This window comes from Mastomys coucha, unplaced genomic scaffold (assembly GCF_008632895.1).
Source record: "Mastomys coucha isolate ucsf_1 unplaced genomic scaffold, UCSF_Mcou_1 pScaffold22, whole genome shotgun sequence".
NCBI lineage: Eukaryota > Metazoa > Chordata > Mammalia > Rodentia > Muridae > Mastomys > Mastomys coucha.
In genome coordinates, this window is record NW_022196905.1 from 206,881,545 (window position 1) to 206,899,145 (window position 17,601).

A 17,601-nucleotide genomic window follows, 5' to 3' on the forward strand; every position below is an offset into this window, starting at 1 on the left:
AAAAAAAAAAAAAAAGATAAAAAAAGCACAGGATAAAAAGTTCAGCCAATTACCAGACTCAAGAACATACTTTTTGCCTAGATGCTTCGCAACGTCCGATCTTTTGAATCTGTCTAGATGGTACAAGCGTTTGGCCAATCTCTTAGCTGCTTCCACATTGCTGTTAGTGCCATTACTAAGACTCTCTGGGGTCTCCTTCTCCAGAATGTCAGTGCTCCCCATGTCAGAACCAGCATCTAGTAGTGTTGGTTTCCCCTCAGCAAAGCAATGGCCCCTACTTTAAAAACAAAGAAAAAACAATAGAAAAAAAATTTTGTATGGCCAAAGATAAATATGGATAAAGTTATCTTGACAATGTAAAATCAATGGTATAAAATTATTTTCAATAACATTGTTTTCTACTTAAATATTTGACAAAAATCATTCAAGTACTATATTTTTAAAGACTATGGAAATAATTGCCTAAGCCAGTGGTTCTTAATCCCACTAATGCTGCAACGCTTTAATACAGTTCCTCATTTGTGGTGGTACCCAACATTAAAATTATGTTCATTGCTACTTCCTAGCTATAATTTTGGTTGTTATGAACTGTAATGTAACTCTCTGTGTTTTCAGTTGGTCTTAGGTGACCTAGGAAAGGGCTGTTCAACACCCCCAAGGGGTGATAACACATAGGTTGAGAATCTCTGGCCTAAACCCTAAACAAATGGTTGTGATTCTAGGACCTTAACATTTTTAAGTAGTGAGAACACCAACAGGTCCCTTTACATTGTCAATTTTATCTATCAATATGTACCATTTTGGTAATTAAATCAAAAATGTAAAGCATAATATATTCAAAAATTCATTTTACATATACAATATAGATTTTACCAAAAAACAATTTCTAAAATAATACAAAATTCAGTGATTTATATTTTTTACAAATTGATGGCTACCTTTTAGAGGACAACAGGACTCTCGGAACCACCTGTTGTTTAAACCTCTTGTTTTAAATGAAGTATCTTTTTGAGAAAAGGACAAGATTTTATTTTATGATCCCTCTTAAATAACTGTGATATGTTTTACAGGTATATGCAATACAAGAATAAGATATGTCATAGTTTTTAGAAAGCCAGTTGCATTATAGACCCTACTACATAGGCCTGAGCTATGAAGTCAGACTGCCCTTCACATCAGCCCACGTGAAAATGGATCCCTGTCACTTCAACTTACTTGTTCCTAGTCAGACTGCCCTTCACATCAACCCATGTGAAAATGGATCCCAGTCACTTCAACTTACTTGTTCCTAGTAGAGACCTCAGGGGAAATCCAAACCCATACTAATTACTTTTACCTTTAAGTCAAATTATAAACCATTATCAATTGTAAACAATGAGTTAATCAGAAATTGACTACACAAATCAGGATCCGTGATAATCCGTCTTAAACAATAAGTCACCTTCAATTTCCAACATAAAATGCATACCAATAACAACAAAGTACTTTCTTATGATGATCATTTCATGAAAATGAATATTTCAATGTTTTTAACCCTGAACCTACTTAGAAAGTTAAAACTGTCAATCATTTTCTGAAAACCTTTATATTTAATTAATTAGAGTATTCCTATATAAACTCTTAGAAATTTCAGATTAAGGAAATTAATAGACTTTAGCCACATCAGTAGTAGAATGTAAATTATGTATCCCAAGAACAATGCTGGTTACAATCAAGTAAGTTACAGGTACACATACAAAAACATATTTGTATACACATACATTCTTTTGAGTTATGTTTTCACAAGTTTTTCTACATATTGGAACAATGTACTAAAAACAAATGCCAAAAGAAAGAATTTCTTTACCAGCACTTCAGTAATTGTTAATGTCCCTGGCTTTCTTTTTTATTAATCACTCCATGCAAGCAACCGATTCTAATTCCTTGATATATTCCAACATTGATTTTGTTCAAACCAATTACAAAATTGAAAAAAATACTAATAAAGCTCTGGTTGTTTTTCTCACAGTCCTCAAGCCACACATCTGCTTCTTTCTTCTTCCTCTTGCCCAACCTAGCTCCCTTCACTCTATCTTCTTCATGAGGGCGGAAAGATGTCATTTTAGAGTCTCTGTAGACATACTTTTCTGAATCTTCTTTTAGAACAATAAACAAGTAACCTCATAAATCATCACAACATGATCACTTCATGATACACACTTACCAGCAATAGATACCCATGACAACTTCTAGGACATGCCTGGGCCATCCATCTTATAGCACCTTCTCCTCCTTCCTCTTCTTCACTTTAACTCCAGTTCTACTCATCTACCCAGCCTTCCAAAGACCTGAATCCCTGTGAGGTCATGTTACTATGATGTCACATTCTCAGCCCTGTTTACTGTTGGTGTTTCTGTAATGCTTTCACAGCCCCATAAAAACAAGAGCCAGAACACAGGAGCCACTGTGTTTGATGGGGATAAAAAACAAAGCAACCCTGCCTTGCTCATACTTGATATAGCAGACCATATGGTCCCTCAAGGGAGAGAACACCCCATTCTTTTTCCCTAAATCCACAAACAGGGTTCCTCTGGTCTATTGAGTGCTAGATGTTTTCAGTAGTTAGATGTCTCCCTTCCTAGCTTTATTTCCCTTCTTGTCTTTGCGATCTCATAAAAGTAAGATCTCTATCAATTACTTCAGTGTCCCCACCCCTGTAGTCTAGGAAATGCTTCAATGGGGCCTTTATTTCCCACAGCCAAGTAACTATGGCAACTCTCAACAATCCAGATCAGATCACGGAGTCTGATCACTAGGCCTTCATACAGCCTTTGTATTTTAACAGATTATTAGCTTTTCCAAATAAAAGTAGCAAAATGCCCAGGTGTCTAAGTTTCAGGTAAGTACGAAACAGTGTTTCATGTACACATCTCTAACATCTCTATCAAATATTGTGATATTCATTTTTTTAAATCATTGTTTATCTGAAACTCAAGATTAACTGGGAATTTTATGTTTTGTCTGGCAACCCTATTTCCTAAAATGTTTCTTCAAACTTAAAGAGCAGCAATAATGGTGTTCCTACCACTAGGTTCAGAATAATACCTTCTGTGTATGTATTGACTTGCTCTTGTAACTTCATATTCCTGCTACTTTTCTGCTGTTTGCTTAAGACTTTCGGTTGCCAACAATAAACTGATGCCCTCCTAATGCCCTCTGGGTACAAGTGGAAACCCTTTCCCATACATTTTCGCTGTTCTCTCCTAGCCACACTACCACCACTAGAAATGTGATAATATACCTACTTTACCCAACTCCTACCCAAGACAAAAATTTTTATCCCAGGATAAGATATGCAAGGCCCAACACAAGCAGGAAACAACTTCTCTTTTAGAGATATTTTCTACCTTGTCTGGGAACTCACGTTTATCTTTGCTTGTATTTTGTTTACTTAAATATTCCAAGTAACTGAACCATTACCTGTCTATCATAAGAAACTTGATGTTTTTGTCTATCATAAGAAATTTATAGAGCCGGGTGGTGGTGGCGCACCCCTTTAATCCCAGCACTTGGGAGGCTGAGGCAGGAGGATTTCTGAGTTCAAGGCCAGCCTGGTCTACAGAGTGAGTTCCAGGACAGCCAGGGCTACACGGAGAAACCCTGTCTCAAAAAAAAAAAAGAAAAGAAATTTTTTTGAATCAGTGAGGACATGTATATCAGCTGATGGCTAGCAGTAGTGATTGTTTATGATACCTATGTATCATAAACTTGGGTCCTAGAGTCCCACTGGTCATGTCCAGATCCTCCCTCAAGCTTCCCTATATATAAAATAGGCTCCCTTCTGCCCCTTTCCTACGCTACCTGCTTGGGTGAACGGCATGTATGCAGCACTTAGCTGAGTGACTACCACACAGTGAGCACCAAACCAGTGTTAGACTCTATCAGGTGAATAGTATTACTAGAGGTGTTATTATTGGAGTTGCATGGCAGTTCTGAATGATCTGTTGTTTATACTTCTATGAGGACTTAATTCAATACTGTCTCTGCAAGCTTGGGAAACAAATGACATAAACAACCTTAACATTTTCTTTCTCAGAGGTAGTTTGTGGTTCATGATTCTGCATGTATTTCACAATGCTCTTAAAACTCATATTTTATAACTTTACTTCCTACCAAGGAAACTGCTTTGAGTCTGTTCGTTTTTTTGCTCCTGTGCCTATCTATTCTGTGAACTTGAAGATGTCAGAGGTCCTATTACAGCTGAAGTCACTGCTAGCCACTGTTTGAGGGCTCTTCTCACTTGCCTTTGCTAGACAACGTATGGAAGGTAATACATGTGTCACCCATTGATGTCACTTTTTTCACAGTCCTAAATTAAAAAGTGTAAGCCACATGTCTTTGTTGGAAACAGACTTTAAAAGATAACGGACGAACTTACTGAGTGTACTGCCCCAGGTATTACATCCTCCTATGGGAACACAGAGTTTAACTGACTGAAAGCAGCAGCAACTGAGAGTCAGGAGTTATACAAGTCACTGCATAGACTGTACTCTGAACTGAACAAGAGGATAGAAAGTTTGGTAAGCATGAGCAGAAAGCCATCAGTCATGAAGGATGCATTCCTTTCTCTCTGCTCTTGACAGTGGATGTGATGTGACTAGCAACTTAAGTTCCTGTCTCCATGTCACTGAAATGCTGGAGTGTAACTGTAGACAAAGAGGCATTGCAACCAAAGAGGCCTAGCCCAAGTACTCTAAAGGTATGGCAAGAGAGCTTAGAAAGCTCTTACTTCTCTGGGGCGCCATAGGATCAGTTTGTAGAGCTTGGTATGTGGGCTGTGGACATGAAGAGAGTGCAAACGGAACAATAAGTAGGAAGGCTTTTTATGTGTCGTGCCTAGAATATCTCAGTCAACAAAACACAACACAACTAAAGAGTAAAGATGAACAAATAAATCGTATATAACTGAAGGTGAGATTTGTTATATTAACAGAAGTATCAAAAGAGAACAGGAATCCCAATTTGGGTTATACGTAGATATATTCATATAGAAAGTAGTTATAGAATGCCTATTTGAATAAGCAACATTTGAGCAAGACTTGAAGAAAACTAGCCATACCAGGACCAGAAATGAAAAGCATTCTAGGCAGTGAAAACAACTGATTTAAAGCCGAAATGCTGGAGCATGTGTGAGAACAAGCTGGACCAGTGCAACTGTGTCAGAACGAATGAAGGAGAAGATTTAGAAACTAATGAGGATTATTGGAGTGCTCCATAGATTCAGAGCTCTCAGGTTTTCTCAGTTCACAGAACCTTAATTACAAACTTTATGTTACACTATAAGCCATAAATAAATAAATAAATAAATAAATATTTAGCAATTCTGTTTAATTTTGAGTAATAGTGTAGTAACATTAAATGGACTTAATTTATTGCTATTTAAAGGGTACATATAAGTTAAATATACTTAATGTTAATAATTCTTAAAAATTACTAATTAATTTTGTATTCTTGCTGACAACTATGCAATCAATCTCTCAAAGCTCAAGTCAAAGAGAACACTGTTACTCATCTTCTCAGCACTGAGGTTTTATCACAGCAGCCACAGAAAATACAGCTTTGTAAAAGCTGGGCCACAAGAAGAAACACAGCACAACAACTGTGAAAACCAGGAGCTGCAGTTCTTGCCACTCAGCTGACACATGGACACTGGAGAGATGCTCAAGACCTCTCAGATGATGGTATACTGCCTATGGCTAGTTGTATGGTGAGCTGAAGCCCCTTGGTTAGAGGAAGGACATGTTCTGGTGTTCACTCAATGGAGTCTCCTGACAATGCATTTTCAGAATGTATCTTTTTCAGCAATGCATGCCTATGTTTTGAACTAGCCGTGAACATAGTACTTGGGAGATATCGTTATAAAGTTTATCTTAAGGACTGCTTCCCTTTCAGTGCTGATAATCTGCAGCTTCACAGCAAAGTCCCATCACATCTTCAGGGATCACTTCATGGTTAAAGTGACTGTGACCTACCCAAGGATGTGTCAATGTTGGAAAAGTGGATACAGAGAGAACCCTGGGGAATCACTGGGCAGCCATCTTAGCCTAATTAATGACATCCAGGCCAGAGGGGGTCATGTCTCAAAAAAACAAGATGTCCTCTGGCCTCCCCACATATGCTCACCTGTGTACATAGGCATAAACATACAACAGATAAACCAAAAAATTAAGTCTCAATTTATATTTTAAAGGGTAACCCTTTCACTATTTTTAAAACAATAAAGTGTAAGAGACCAAGCAGAAGACCATCAGTATTCCAGGGAAGGCATTACTGCAGAAGTAGCAATGCCCATAGTGTCAGGTAGAACTGCCTGAATGATTGGCTAATGAGTCCTAATTTGAGATGTGAGAGTAGAAACATTAACCTTTCATGCCAGCACAACTTGAAAGGCAGACCTGTCACTAGTCATGATCCAAAGATCAGGAGGTTCTGACAGAGAGAAAAGATGCTCTGTCTTAAATGAATTAGCCTTGGGATGTCCAGGGAAGCATCCTCGGATAGACGAAGCATTAAGAAAAGATAACAGCCAAGGCCTCCCTCCAGGAACTTCTCAGTCTACTGGCCTTCAGGAAGCTCTTAGCATTTCCCTTCTAAGACCCAAGATGTTTCTGAAATGATGTCAGGATTCGGGGTCACCACTCAGACCCATATGAAGCCTCATCTAGCTTGTTCTTACATATCACTGTGCTAGCTTCTGGGCCTTTCTCCTGGTTGTTCTCTATCTACAATACTTTTCATGTCTTAAAGAAGCATAACTGATTTCTCTTTTAAGTTTTTCTCAAATGCTACCTTTTCAATGAGGCCTCCTCTGACTACTTTTACATATGTTATCCACCCATAACCCAAAGTGGGATCCCTGATCCCTCTTGGTTCTTTCATTACATTGCAAATAATGTCATCAAGGAAATAAAAAATGTCAAAGAAATTAAGAGTACTTGTTGCTCTTACAGATGACCTGGTTTGATTCCTTGCACACATGTGACAGCTCACACTGCCTTCAATTCTAGCTCTTCTGTGTTCCTGCAAAAATGTGGTACACATACATACATTGAGGCAAACACATAAGTTAAGTAAGTGAATAGTTTTAAAATTGCCTTCAAGAATATATAGTTTGTTTGATTGGAGCTTTGGTAGGTCCCCTTTCACTTTTAATATAAAGGAAAAACTGAGGGCAGAGAAACCAGATAAGAGGTCAACGAATGAAAACCTTAGCTTCAAGTTTGCACAAATATGAAGAAAACCCTGCTCTGAAATGTTGAGAAGGTAAAGGGAGGTACACAGTGAGGAATAAGATGTATGAGGCTATGCTGAGAGAGAGAAAGAAGGCCAGCTTTTACTCAGCTCATGGAAATGTGAAGCCACCAACCAAAACAATGAACTCAAGAGGAATAAGAGAACACATGTAAAGTTCATGCCTACAAAGAAACAAGACAAAAAGAAAAGACTATAAATTTGGTTCAAAGAATCAGATAAGTATCCACATCTGTGGAAACTCTGCAGTGTCCCAGGACCCCTTCAACATAGGAAGACACAATCATGAGCAGAGAGCTACAGTGCTTAACATGAGTAAGTATGGCCCAAATGTACAAACACTGCTGGGAGTGTTGGCACTGGAGCCAAGTTCTATAAAGCAAAAGGAAATTGTTCCAGACTGTCCCCCTCATTTTTTAAGAAAATTCTTAATGATCAGTTTGCCAGAAAAGGAACAATTACTACTCCAGACAGTGCTTTTGAAAAGTGAATCCCTACCAATAACAGTTACGTAGTCAAAATTCCAGCACTGGCTCCAACTCTTAACCAAGCTGGGATCTTGAATAACAATGTCCATTCTCTCATGGTTTCCCACTATAAAATGGAAATAACAGTACCAATTTCACAAGATGTTGTCACGAGTAAGTGAAAAGCTCTATGCAAACTCCTTGGAGCAGTGCTGGTCCATTTTCTCCCTTCTACTTACTCTACCACTTTCAACATCAAGGTTACTATCTGTTTATTTTGATGACAGTATAATACATCGGATACTGCAGAGACATCAGGTGGCATTTGGGAGGAATTAGTAATTGACTTTGTAAAGGCAAATGCCCCCAAATGACATTTTATATGTCTACACAGAATATATTTTCCCAGAAGGAAAATTTACTTAAAGCATGAGAGAAAAAAATCTAGTTATCACAGCTCCTGGAAGATCTTTTCTGCACAGTGTAGAAGCAAAATTACTGTGATGATTTCAACTACTGCCTTCCCTCTCCAGGACACCCTTTTAACCTTATTTTACCTGGGCCATACACTCAGAATTCCACACGAGGGCGACAGTGTGTACAACAGTAGGCCTCAGACAACTAGACCCTACCAAATGAGCACACTTGCCTCCAAAGCGTTGATTTCTAATAACTGAAATTTTCACCCTGATAGGCATTGATACTTCTTTTTGAGAAAAACACATATGATTCAGGTTTTCCCTTTTCTACATGTGAATATTTGAGGTTTTTTTGAGACAGGGCCCTTGAACTCTTGATCCTCCTCTCTTATCTCCCAAGCCCTCAGACAACCAACTTGAATCACTAGGTCAGGCTGCTTGTTTTCCTAAGTTGCAGTTCTTTTGTGCCAACTTTTGAATACTAATGTAGTATCTGTAATACTGTCCACCTTACTAAAACCATACCACAATAATTTGAAAGGAATCACTACTGTATGTCACATAATCAAGCACAAAAAAAACATTACATGATCATTATTTACAACTTAAGACCAGTGGGTCTTAAATTCAGTGGGCAAAAAAAGAAGCACAACTTGTGTGGAGTAGGACTCCTTTTCTAGAATACTCATAGGATATCACTGGACAGCCTCCTCTGCCCATGTTCAAGTGAGTAAGTCAGTGTTGTACTCTGGTTTCAGATGCTATGTAGTTCAAGAGATAAAGGTGCTACTTCAAGGGATAGGATTGGGCAGTGAAGAAACATGGATTTTGCTACAAAAATTGGCAGTAGATATTTTATAAGGTAGGCAATCTCTACATGGGTAATGGCTACAATTTTTAAGTTATATATTGCTTATTCAACAGTGTTCCTATCACCGTACATGTATCGCTGTACATCTATGCCAATCCATCCTACATCTTGCTTGGCATACAACTAAAAGCTACATCTGTGTCTGTCAGGACATCTTTACTCTTGAATTACAAGCAGGAACCAAAGAGTTAGACATGTCCCTTTTCAAATAGAGATTTTTGGTCTTGTATATTTCTGTGTGTACACATTATGGGTATATTATGTGGGGGCACATGCACACGTGCATGCAGTAGGAATTCGGAAGGCAATCTTTACATAGGGTCTCTCACTGTCCTAGAATTCCTTAAGTAGATTAGGCTAGCCTACAGCAAGCCACAGGGATCTGTCTGTCTTTAACTCTCCACCCGGGTTAATAGATGTATAAAATCAAACACAAACATAGAACAACACAATTTCTAGCTTGCATTTTATAAAATATCATCTCATTTCACAACAATAGAACTTCATGGTCCAGTTTCTTCATGTGAATTATACAATGTTCCCCTTTGATACAAACATTAGAAAACATTAGAAAAGATGCCCTTATAGGGTCTCAGGGCTATACAAACAGAACTCAGAGCATGTATCTACTTCTTACATGAGAGATCCTGAATGAGTCTAGGGAAATGCTGTAGTACTTAGAAGTTGCCTGCCTTTAAGACATATTGCCTGAAGAAGGCCAAACTGCAGAGCTTAAGCATGGGCCATATATTAACAGCCTCATATGAAAACAAATGATGCAGAAACAGGACTAAGTCTCCAGCCCCGTCCCTGCCTGTTTATCGTATCCCTAACCAGAGCACATGTGAAAAGGTCTATCTTTAATTGACATTTTCAAAACTCAACCTTCCCCAGAGGGAGACTAAGCCTCAACAAAATTGCCAGTATATACTTTTCAAACAAGTTAAAAAGTATATTAAGAAATCTGTTCAGGATAGATGGAAGAAAATTCAAAAGCCCAGAACACTAAGTAAAGAAGCTGTTTCAGAAGCGGTGCAAACCAGTATGAACCCCAAAGTATCCCTCAGAACCAGCGCTGACACTTCCCTGTACAGGGGGGAAAGAGAGCAGAGGACCAGAGATGCTACTGAAAGATGATGATGATGATGATGGTGATGGTGATGATGGTGATGGTGATGATGATGATGATGATGATGATGATGATAATGAATCCTCCCCTAACTTTTTTTTCTACCCAACCTTCCAGAGAATTTAGGCAAGAACACTAATTTCTTTCAGCAAAACAAAATTGTAAATACATATTTCACCAATTCCTGCCTAATCAAACATTTCAGTCAGTCCAAAATCTGTCAGACAAGTAACCACAGATGTACACTTCCTGTGCCAAATGAAAATTACACTGTTGGTTTCTCTTGACATAACTGATATTTATAATGCCTTCAAAAAGATCATGGTATAGGTAATGGGACAAAAGTATTGTATATGCAAAAGCATCAAAAACAAGCAACTAATTCTTATTGGTATGCAAAAACATCTCAGGCTAAGAATTATTAATAGAATTTTTAAATTTTGTAAATTACTTTAGCATGGTAAACTAGTAACATATCTCTGTCTAGTGGTGCTGATTTATCTCCAAGTCAGTAGCAGAAGCATTGCATATTTTTTAAAATGGTCTGCCTATTTGCTTTTACTAATGTCTAGTGACCTGAAAATTTTCTAGTATCTAATTTTTAAGAAGATTGTCTTCTGCTCCTTTATTTATTGATATGTCGTGATAATCAAATAATGATGACACAAAGTTCTTTGCTGTTAGTTTGATTTGGGCAAAGTATGTTATTTTGGTAATCTGATTTTCTGTATTTAATCCTAGAGGTTTGTGAAAGTCCCAAACATTATCATTCAGACTGTTAGAGAACTTCACCCAAATCATTTGGTGCTTTTTAAAGTATTACATTCCAGGATACTAAAGTAGGGATGTTTTAAGCATTGCTTTCATCACTATTGTACCACAAATACACTAGAAATGATTGATAGTAAAATTTTACTTATCCATTTTTTTCTTAAATAGTATTTAAATAGTATAATACTAAGTTTGTAAGTGGGGAACAGTAATTACCACCTCTGCTTGTTGACCAAGGCACCTCAACATGTAAACATGAGCCACTTTGAAAATTCCTATCTGGTATAAGAAACTGCAAATCAGAGAGAGACACAGAATAGATATGCATTTGGTGACTTTCAGAGAATGCATATATTTCAGAACACAATTTGTTTTAACCCTATTTACCTTACCTTTATCAACTTCACAATACTTAAAGTTTGTAAGTACACCTATATTTCATCCTTCTTCTTTCTGGGTCCTGCTTACCACTCTTATCCCAGCAAATCTGCCCACTTAACAATGATCTGTAGTTATTCAAATCCATGAAAAGTTATTTTTAATTCTATTTATAAAACATAAGAAACCTCATTCTGGTAATATTATAAGGAATATTATAAATATAAAGGAAGAAAATAAAGGGAAGAGAAAAAAAGAGCCATGTCAAAAACTAGCCATGTCAACAGACAGAAAAACACCCAAGCTGCAAGACACTTACCATACTGGGACTTGCACCGGGAGGACACAATCCTTCCCTCTGGACTGGAAGAAAATACTATTCACTTTTGTACTGTTCTTAAAATTCATTTTTCAGTATCTCCTTCAACTATAGCCAGGGAGACTGTCTTGATTTGACATTCTGACCTGCTATAGTAGGAAGGAGTGCAGACAAAAACCTCAGACGTCTTATAAGTCAGTTCTGACAAGCCCTACAACAGGAATTTTACCATAGCCACTGAAAAAAAGAGGACAGGTCAAGTGGCAATAATAGCAGAGGTGTGAGTTCTCTGCTCTGTCATCCCCAAAGGTGTCAGAAGTCCTGTCCCACTAGGAATCAGACTTGCACAAGAGATCCTAAATTCTACAATGGCCTGCGATGAAATGTCACCAGCTCCAAGCCACTCAAGGATGACACCTCTGCACCTTGTCACAATGTTGTCACATGCTAGTCACTTCATAGCAACCAAAATATTTCCTGAAGTAGCCCCCATTAAATACAGTCAGAGTTCTGGAGAAAGCTCATTACTACAAACAAGGTTGCTACTTTGTGCTCATCTCACAGTTAGGGATGTCTTATACTAGGCATGTATAACATTCTCACTCACCCTGCCCATGTTTACAAATGTTTACTGACAATCACCTTTTCAGGCTCAGTTGCTATAGGTGACAAACTCATTCAGGCATTGGAGCCTATCCAGCGCCATCTCAGACCTGGAGGTTAAAAGCCAATGACTTGCTGACATTTCAAATCACACAGTAGGTTTGGAATTGCCAGCTGTCCTCAGAATAGAGGCCCATGTGACTCTTAACTTTATTGTATGTGAGAGATCCCTGGCCAAGAAAATTCAGATTATAGGGTATTACCTGTAAATAATAGAGAGTCACGGGCTCTAGGGTGCAACCCAGTTTGTGATTCATAATGTAGAAGAGGTACTTTAAGAGTCAATATCTACTGCTCCAGGCAACCACATTCTAACCATATCATCTCTTATCAATCAGGGAGGGATATGGAGTGTTGAGGGAATGTAAATCCTTTATACTGGTAAATAATAACTCAGTCCAAAATAATTTTCAAAGGAGGATAAGACATTATTATTTAATATTTTTAACATTGTTAATTTAAAATACCAAAACCTTTGGCAGAAAGACTGAGAATGGTCTGTAAAGATCTAGTCTCTTCCCTAGTCTTCCTGTGCACTTCATTTCTGACTCTAAAAATACTAGAAAAATCAGAGCATCCAACAGACTTGCATTCATTGATTCAGCACCCATTTATCTGATCAGATGCTCAAATTTCTTCATACTTCTCCTTACAGCAACATGCACTAGGCTGTCTAGTCTCCCACTAGACTACAGGATACCTAGATATATGAGCAAATACTGTTTCTCAGTGTATCTATAAAGGTCCATCCAGAAGAGACTAGCATTTGAATCTGGGGAGAGGAATGAAACATATGCTCCCTTCCCACATGGTTCAGCATTATTCAATCCACTGTGGGCCTACAAGTAACAAAGATGTTGAAGAACGGGTGAGTCAACCTCTGCCTGGTCAAGTCCACCTTCCTTTCCTCTGGAACGAGAACACCCACCTGCTCACAGATGGCGCTTAGATGAATTACACAACTAGCCCCCTGCTCTCCAGCTTTCAAACAACCCTTTTCTGGGTCTCTAACTTGATGGGGACTGATGGGTTTATCACCGGCAAGGAACTTCTCAGCCTCCTTAATCATGAAAAACAATTATAAGAAGTCTTGTGATAAGCTTGCTGGGGAGATGGGCAGACAGAAGAGGAGGAATTGACAGTCCTCCAGTGGTGGTGTTTCTCTATCATAGGCAAATAGACTGCACTCTTCACATGAATTTGGATCATTCTTAGGGCCAAACAGAACTATATCAGCAATTTCTTTTCTAACTTCCGAAGTCCAACTTATTGTGCTATTCTTCAAATGCCGGAAAAATGTGATGTTATCTTATATTCTCTAAAATGTAAAGGCACGTTTCCTAAAGACCTTTGGAACCTTACTCTTAGAAGAATAAACAGAAATGTCACCACTGGTGAGAGAATCACACACAACAATTTCAGTAACATACACCACGCTATTACTGAGAGTTGAAGGATGCATGTCAGCCTTCGTAACTATGGTGATACTGTTCTGAATCTTTGTCCAGACATTACAGCCAAGTTAATAATATATCTTGAAACCACTTAAGACTGTGTGTTTAACCTGCTATCCTACTGTGGACTCAGCCTGTTTAAATTTAACCTGTCTTTAAGAGAACAATGGAACCGAATCCCAGCTCCATCTGTAAGCAGATGCCTCGGATTTTCTATGCAATCAGCGTTACAAACATAAGCTTTTGTCTTAAGTCGTATACTCTTCCCTGCCTCTGACACAGAATAATATACATGTATACATACATACATGTATGTGGTAATGTGGTAGTCATTTGCAGACAACATGCTGAAAGCAACTTGAACAAAATAAATATGTCATACATGCTGGATGCAATGGGTATAAAAAGGCTGGTCATATCTGTAGGAGATTTTAAGCAATATTCTTTGTCAGAGCTGGTAAAGTAGCTTCTTTCCTGTAAACTCTTGATGATTTCTATTTTAAAAAATCCCTAGTCCTTTCCCTTTGTTCGGCACAGGCACAGATACAGATACTTCAGAGAGGCAATGGGGACAGATTAGGCACACATACATACTATACATACATACATACATATGTACGTACGTACATACATACATACATACATACATACAGAGAGAGAGAGAAAGAGAGAGAGAAAACCAGTAACCACAAACTGCAGACAGAAACACAGGGATAAAAGTGGAAAATTCAGATTTGGAATTGTCCTTTGTCAAACTAATCCAAGGGGAAGTTTCTGTTTTTATTGTTTAATTCAACATGGATGCATTTTTGTGCCCCTCTGAGATTCTCTTCAATGCATTAACCAATGCACATAACCAGCAAAGGCCATCTGGAAAGTTGTGAAGGTCTGCTTTTGGTGTTTAACAAACTAATTATGGACATACACACTCAGGATCAACTTCCATTTTATACTTGAACACTGAGAGGTATCTACAGCCAGAGTACTTTCTTTCAAGTGAAATCTAAGTGCTGAGCTTTTCGTGTTGCAATATATTTATTATCAGTTCATATCAGAGCGATGTGAATACTATCACAGTTTTAACACTGTGTTGCACAATTTTAATGTCAGAGTTAAGACATGAGGTTTAAGAGGAAGATCCAGTTCCCTAATAATGCACAAAGTTCCTCCTCTGACATCAGTTGCTGAACAGTCACATCTCATGCTAGACATGATATGAATGAAGAGCAAAACGTAGCTCCTCGCATCACAGGTTTCATGTTCTAAGGCTCTAAGAAACACTAAATTAGTAGAGAAACCAGTGCTCCAGCTTAGGAGGCTATGCGCTGCACAATCCTAAACCTAAAGGCAGTGTTTACCAGGTAGACAGAAATGAGAGATTCTCTGAGCATGGGGACTAACACAAGTCACATGGCTTGCACAAGACCCCAGCATCACTAGATTACTGAGCACAGGCAAAGGATCAGCAAACAGAGGTATGAATGCTTAGAAAAGGGGAATACAGGAAAAAATTCTTAGATAAATAAGAAAAAAAATCAGATCTAAGGGAGAACTCACGTAAATAAGAAAAATGATCAGATCTAAGGGAAAGTGCTAGGATTAAATGAGTTGTAATATTTATAACATGCTCGCAACACTATCTAGCAGTTATGTGCCATGGAAATGTCCATTAAGAGGTGAGAGTGAAGCTAGGGGTCCACTTCTGAGAAGATTGCTGCCCATGTCCCAGTGATAGGTGGCAGGTGAACAGACTCCACACTAACCAATGAGTACAGAACTAAGAGAGAAGTAAAGCTGGTAGAATTTCATGGCCAGCTATATGTGAAAACTGAAGACATGAGAGAAAGAGTGATACTTTAGGCTTCTGACTTGGACCACGGTAAATATAAGCCAGCCTGTGTAGGAAGGAAGTAGATGACGTGTTTGAGTTCATGATATGAAAATCTGGTGTTCCACATACTTAAGTCATTTAAATCACTCCCAGTAAAGGTTATATTTATTTTACAAAAACAGATGCATTTTAGTTTAATTATGCAGTTCTACGAATTGCATAATTAAAAGTTGTAGGTAATAAAATGACAGGGCAAGTCTTCTGGCTCCCAGGCTCAGGGTCTCGCTTCTTCTTCATAGACCAACAAAGGGTGCATATTGACATCTAGGCCTCCGTTTCTTCCTTGTCTTACAGTAGAAAATAGCCTCGAATCTATAAAGCTGATACGTTATCATACAGTTGCTAGGCTTTTTTCTACATTTTCTACATTTTGTGTGCCTTTATTATTAACAACATATTCCCCAAATATTTAATGTTAAAAGTATAGTCCATTCATATATTATAGCAAATATGAAGGAGATATATTCAAGCTTTGATGATAAATGCCATCTTGAATTCATGATTTAAAAAAATCTTGACAAGGATTTTTACCACAAAAGGCACTTAAGGATTAATAAAATAACTAACAAATCTCCTATACTACAGAGAAATTGTTTAAAAAAAAAATCACTCAAAATACAGAGGCAATCAAAATTCAAGGTTAAAATGTATACCAGAAATCATCAGATACTAAACCAACAATGTTTTATTCTTCTTTTCTATCAACCACTGACCTTCCTGAGTTCCATAAATGGAATGGATAGCATTCTTTTTCTTTAAAAATATAAACTTTCTAATACCACAGTTCTTATCATACTGCTCTGAACTTGGTGCTCTTAGATGTGTTGCATATGGCTAGACCAATCCTGACCTTCAAGCCCATTCCTGCTTGCCTGTTTGCTATGTAGTCTCTTAGGTCATGTTTCTGTAGTTTCCAGGCTCCTCCTCTTACCATACAGAAATCTACTCTTCAGTGCTCAAGTCAAATGCTAATAGGAAGTCTGCTCAAAGCTAGTGTGGCTTTACATACCACCCCCCACACACACACACACAGAGCATAGCATTTCTATTATATCTCTAGATCTCATATGGAATAAAAAGGGCTTCAAAATGTGAACAAAATTTTTTGACTACATTGTCTCAAAGCCCTGTGTGAAAAACGCAATTCCAACTATTTCCTCCCTCCCAAGAAAGCTCTGAAAATGCTAAATCTCTTGAATGGATGCCTTTTTAGATCCCGTGAGATTCTCAGGCTCTGTAGACCTTGCTGTTTTGGACTGTGTTAAATGCTATTGTTTAGGTTTGTGTTGGGGGTTCCTATTATAAACTCTTAGTGGTCCATAGAAAAGACAGATCACCTGTGGATCAATCACACCTTGCAGCAAGCTTTATACATCAAAGCTTGTGCTATTTCCCAGAACAACAAAGCACAGAACCATAATGAAAACAGTTTAATGGAGTTCCAGAAGGAATGATCGTCTGTTACCTTAAGCAGAGAAGTGAATATGCTTGGTGAGCACCATAATGTGTTTCGGCATTATATTATCAATCTATTTCATTTGTTGACTTTCAGGTCAATTTTTTTCCAAAAAGGGGGGGAGGGAGTGCTAAGAGAAATTGTTTAACAGATCCATGCCACAATGTTCATCTGTAACGGGGTAAAAGCAGTATTAAACCCTGAATATAACAGTGCAGCTATCTGGCTCTGAAGCTAAAAAGTTAAATAATCTCACTTTGTCCACTTACCTTTCCCATTTAGCTTTCTCATTTGGAAAGTAAAAAGACTAAACCTGAGTCCTGGGAAAACTGTAGGTCTCCCTGCAACTAACTGTACCACCGTGAGCGCCTCAACCTACTGACCTTCACTGCTTACATACATAGGAAATTCACAAGAAGTTGGCTGGAACACCACCTATTTGCTTTTAATTCTGCAAGCTAAATGAAAGTATATAAAAAACTTCAGATTTCCT

General features: G+C 38.0%; 1 protein-coding gene across 6 annotated transcripts in view; it reads right to left on the bottom strand.

The window, feature by feature from the left end:
• Positions 1-17,601, bottom strand: part of Psd3 (pleckstrin and Sec7 domain containing 3) — a 534,828-nt gene that overhangs the window by 197,186 nt on the left and 320,041 nt on the right. For 3 of the 6 annotated variants that reach the window (XM_031339985.1, XM_031339987.1, XM_031339988.1), the window contains one exon: positions 71-277. In XM_031339985.1, the coding sequence (XP_031195845.1) occupies positions 71-277 (207 nt within the window). Of the gene's footprint in view, positions 1-70; positions 278-2,203; positions 2,563-17,601 lie in introns of those variants that run through there. The other 3 variants (XM_031339990.1, XM_031339989.1, XM_031339986.1) reach the window with 3 other exon arrangements.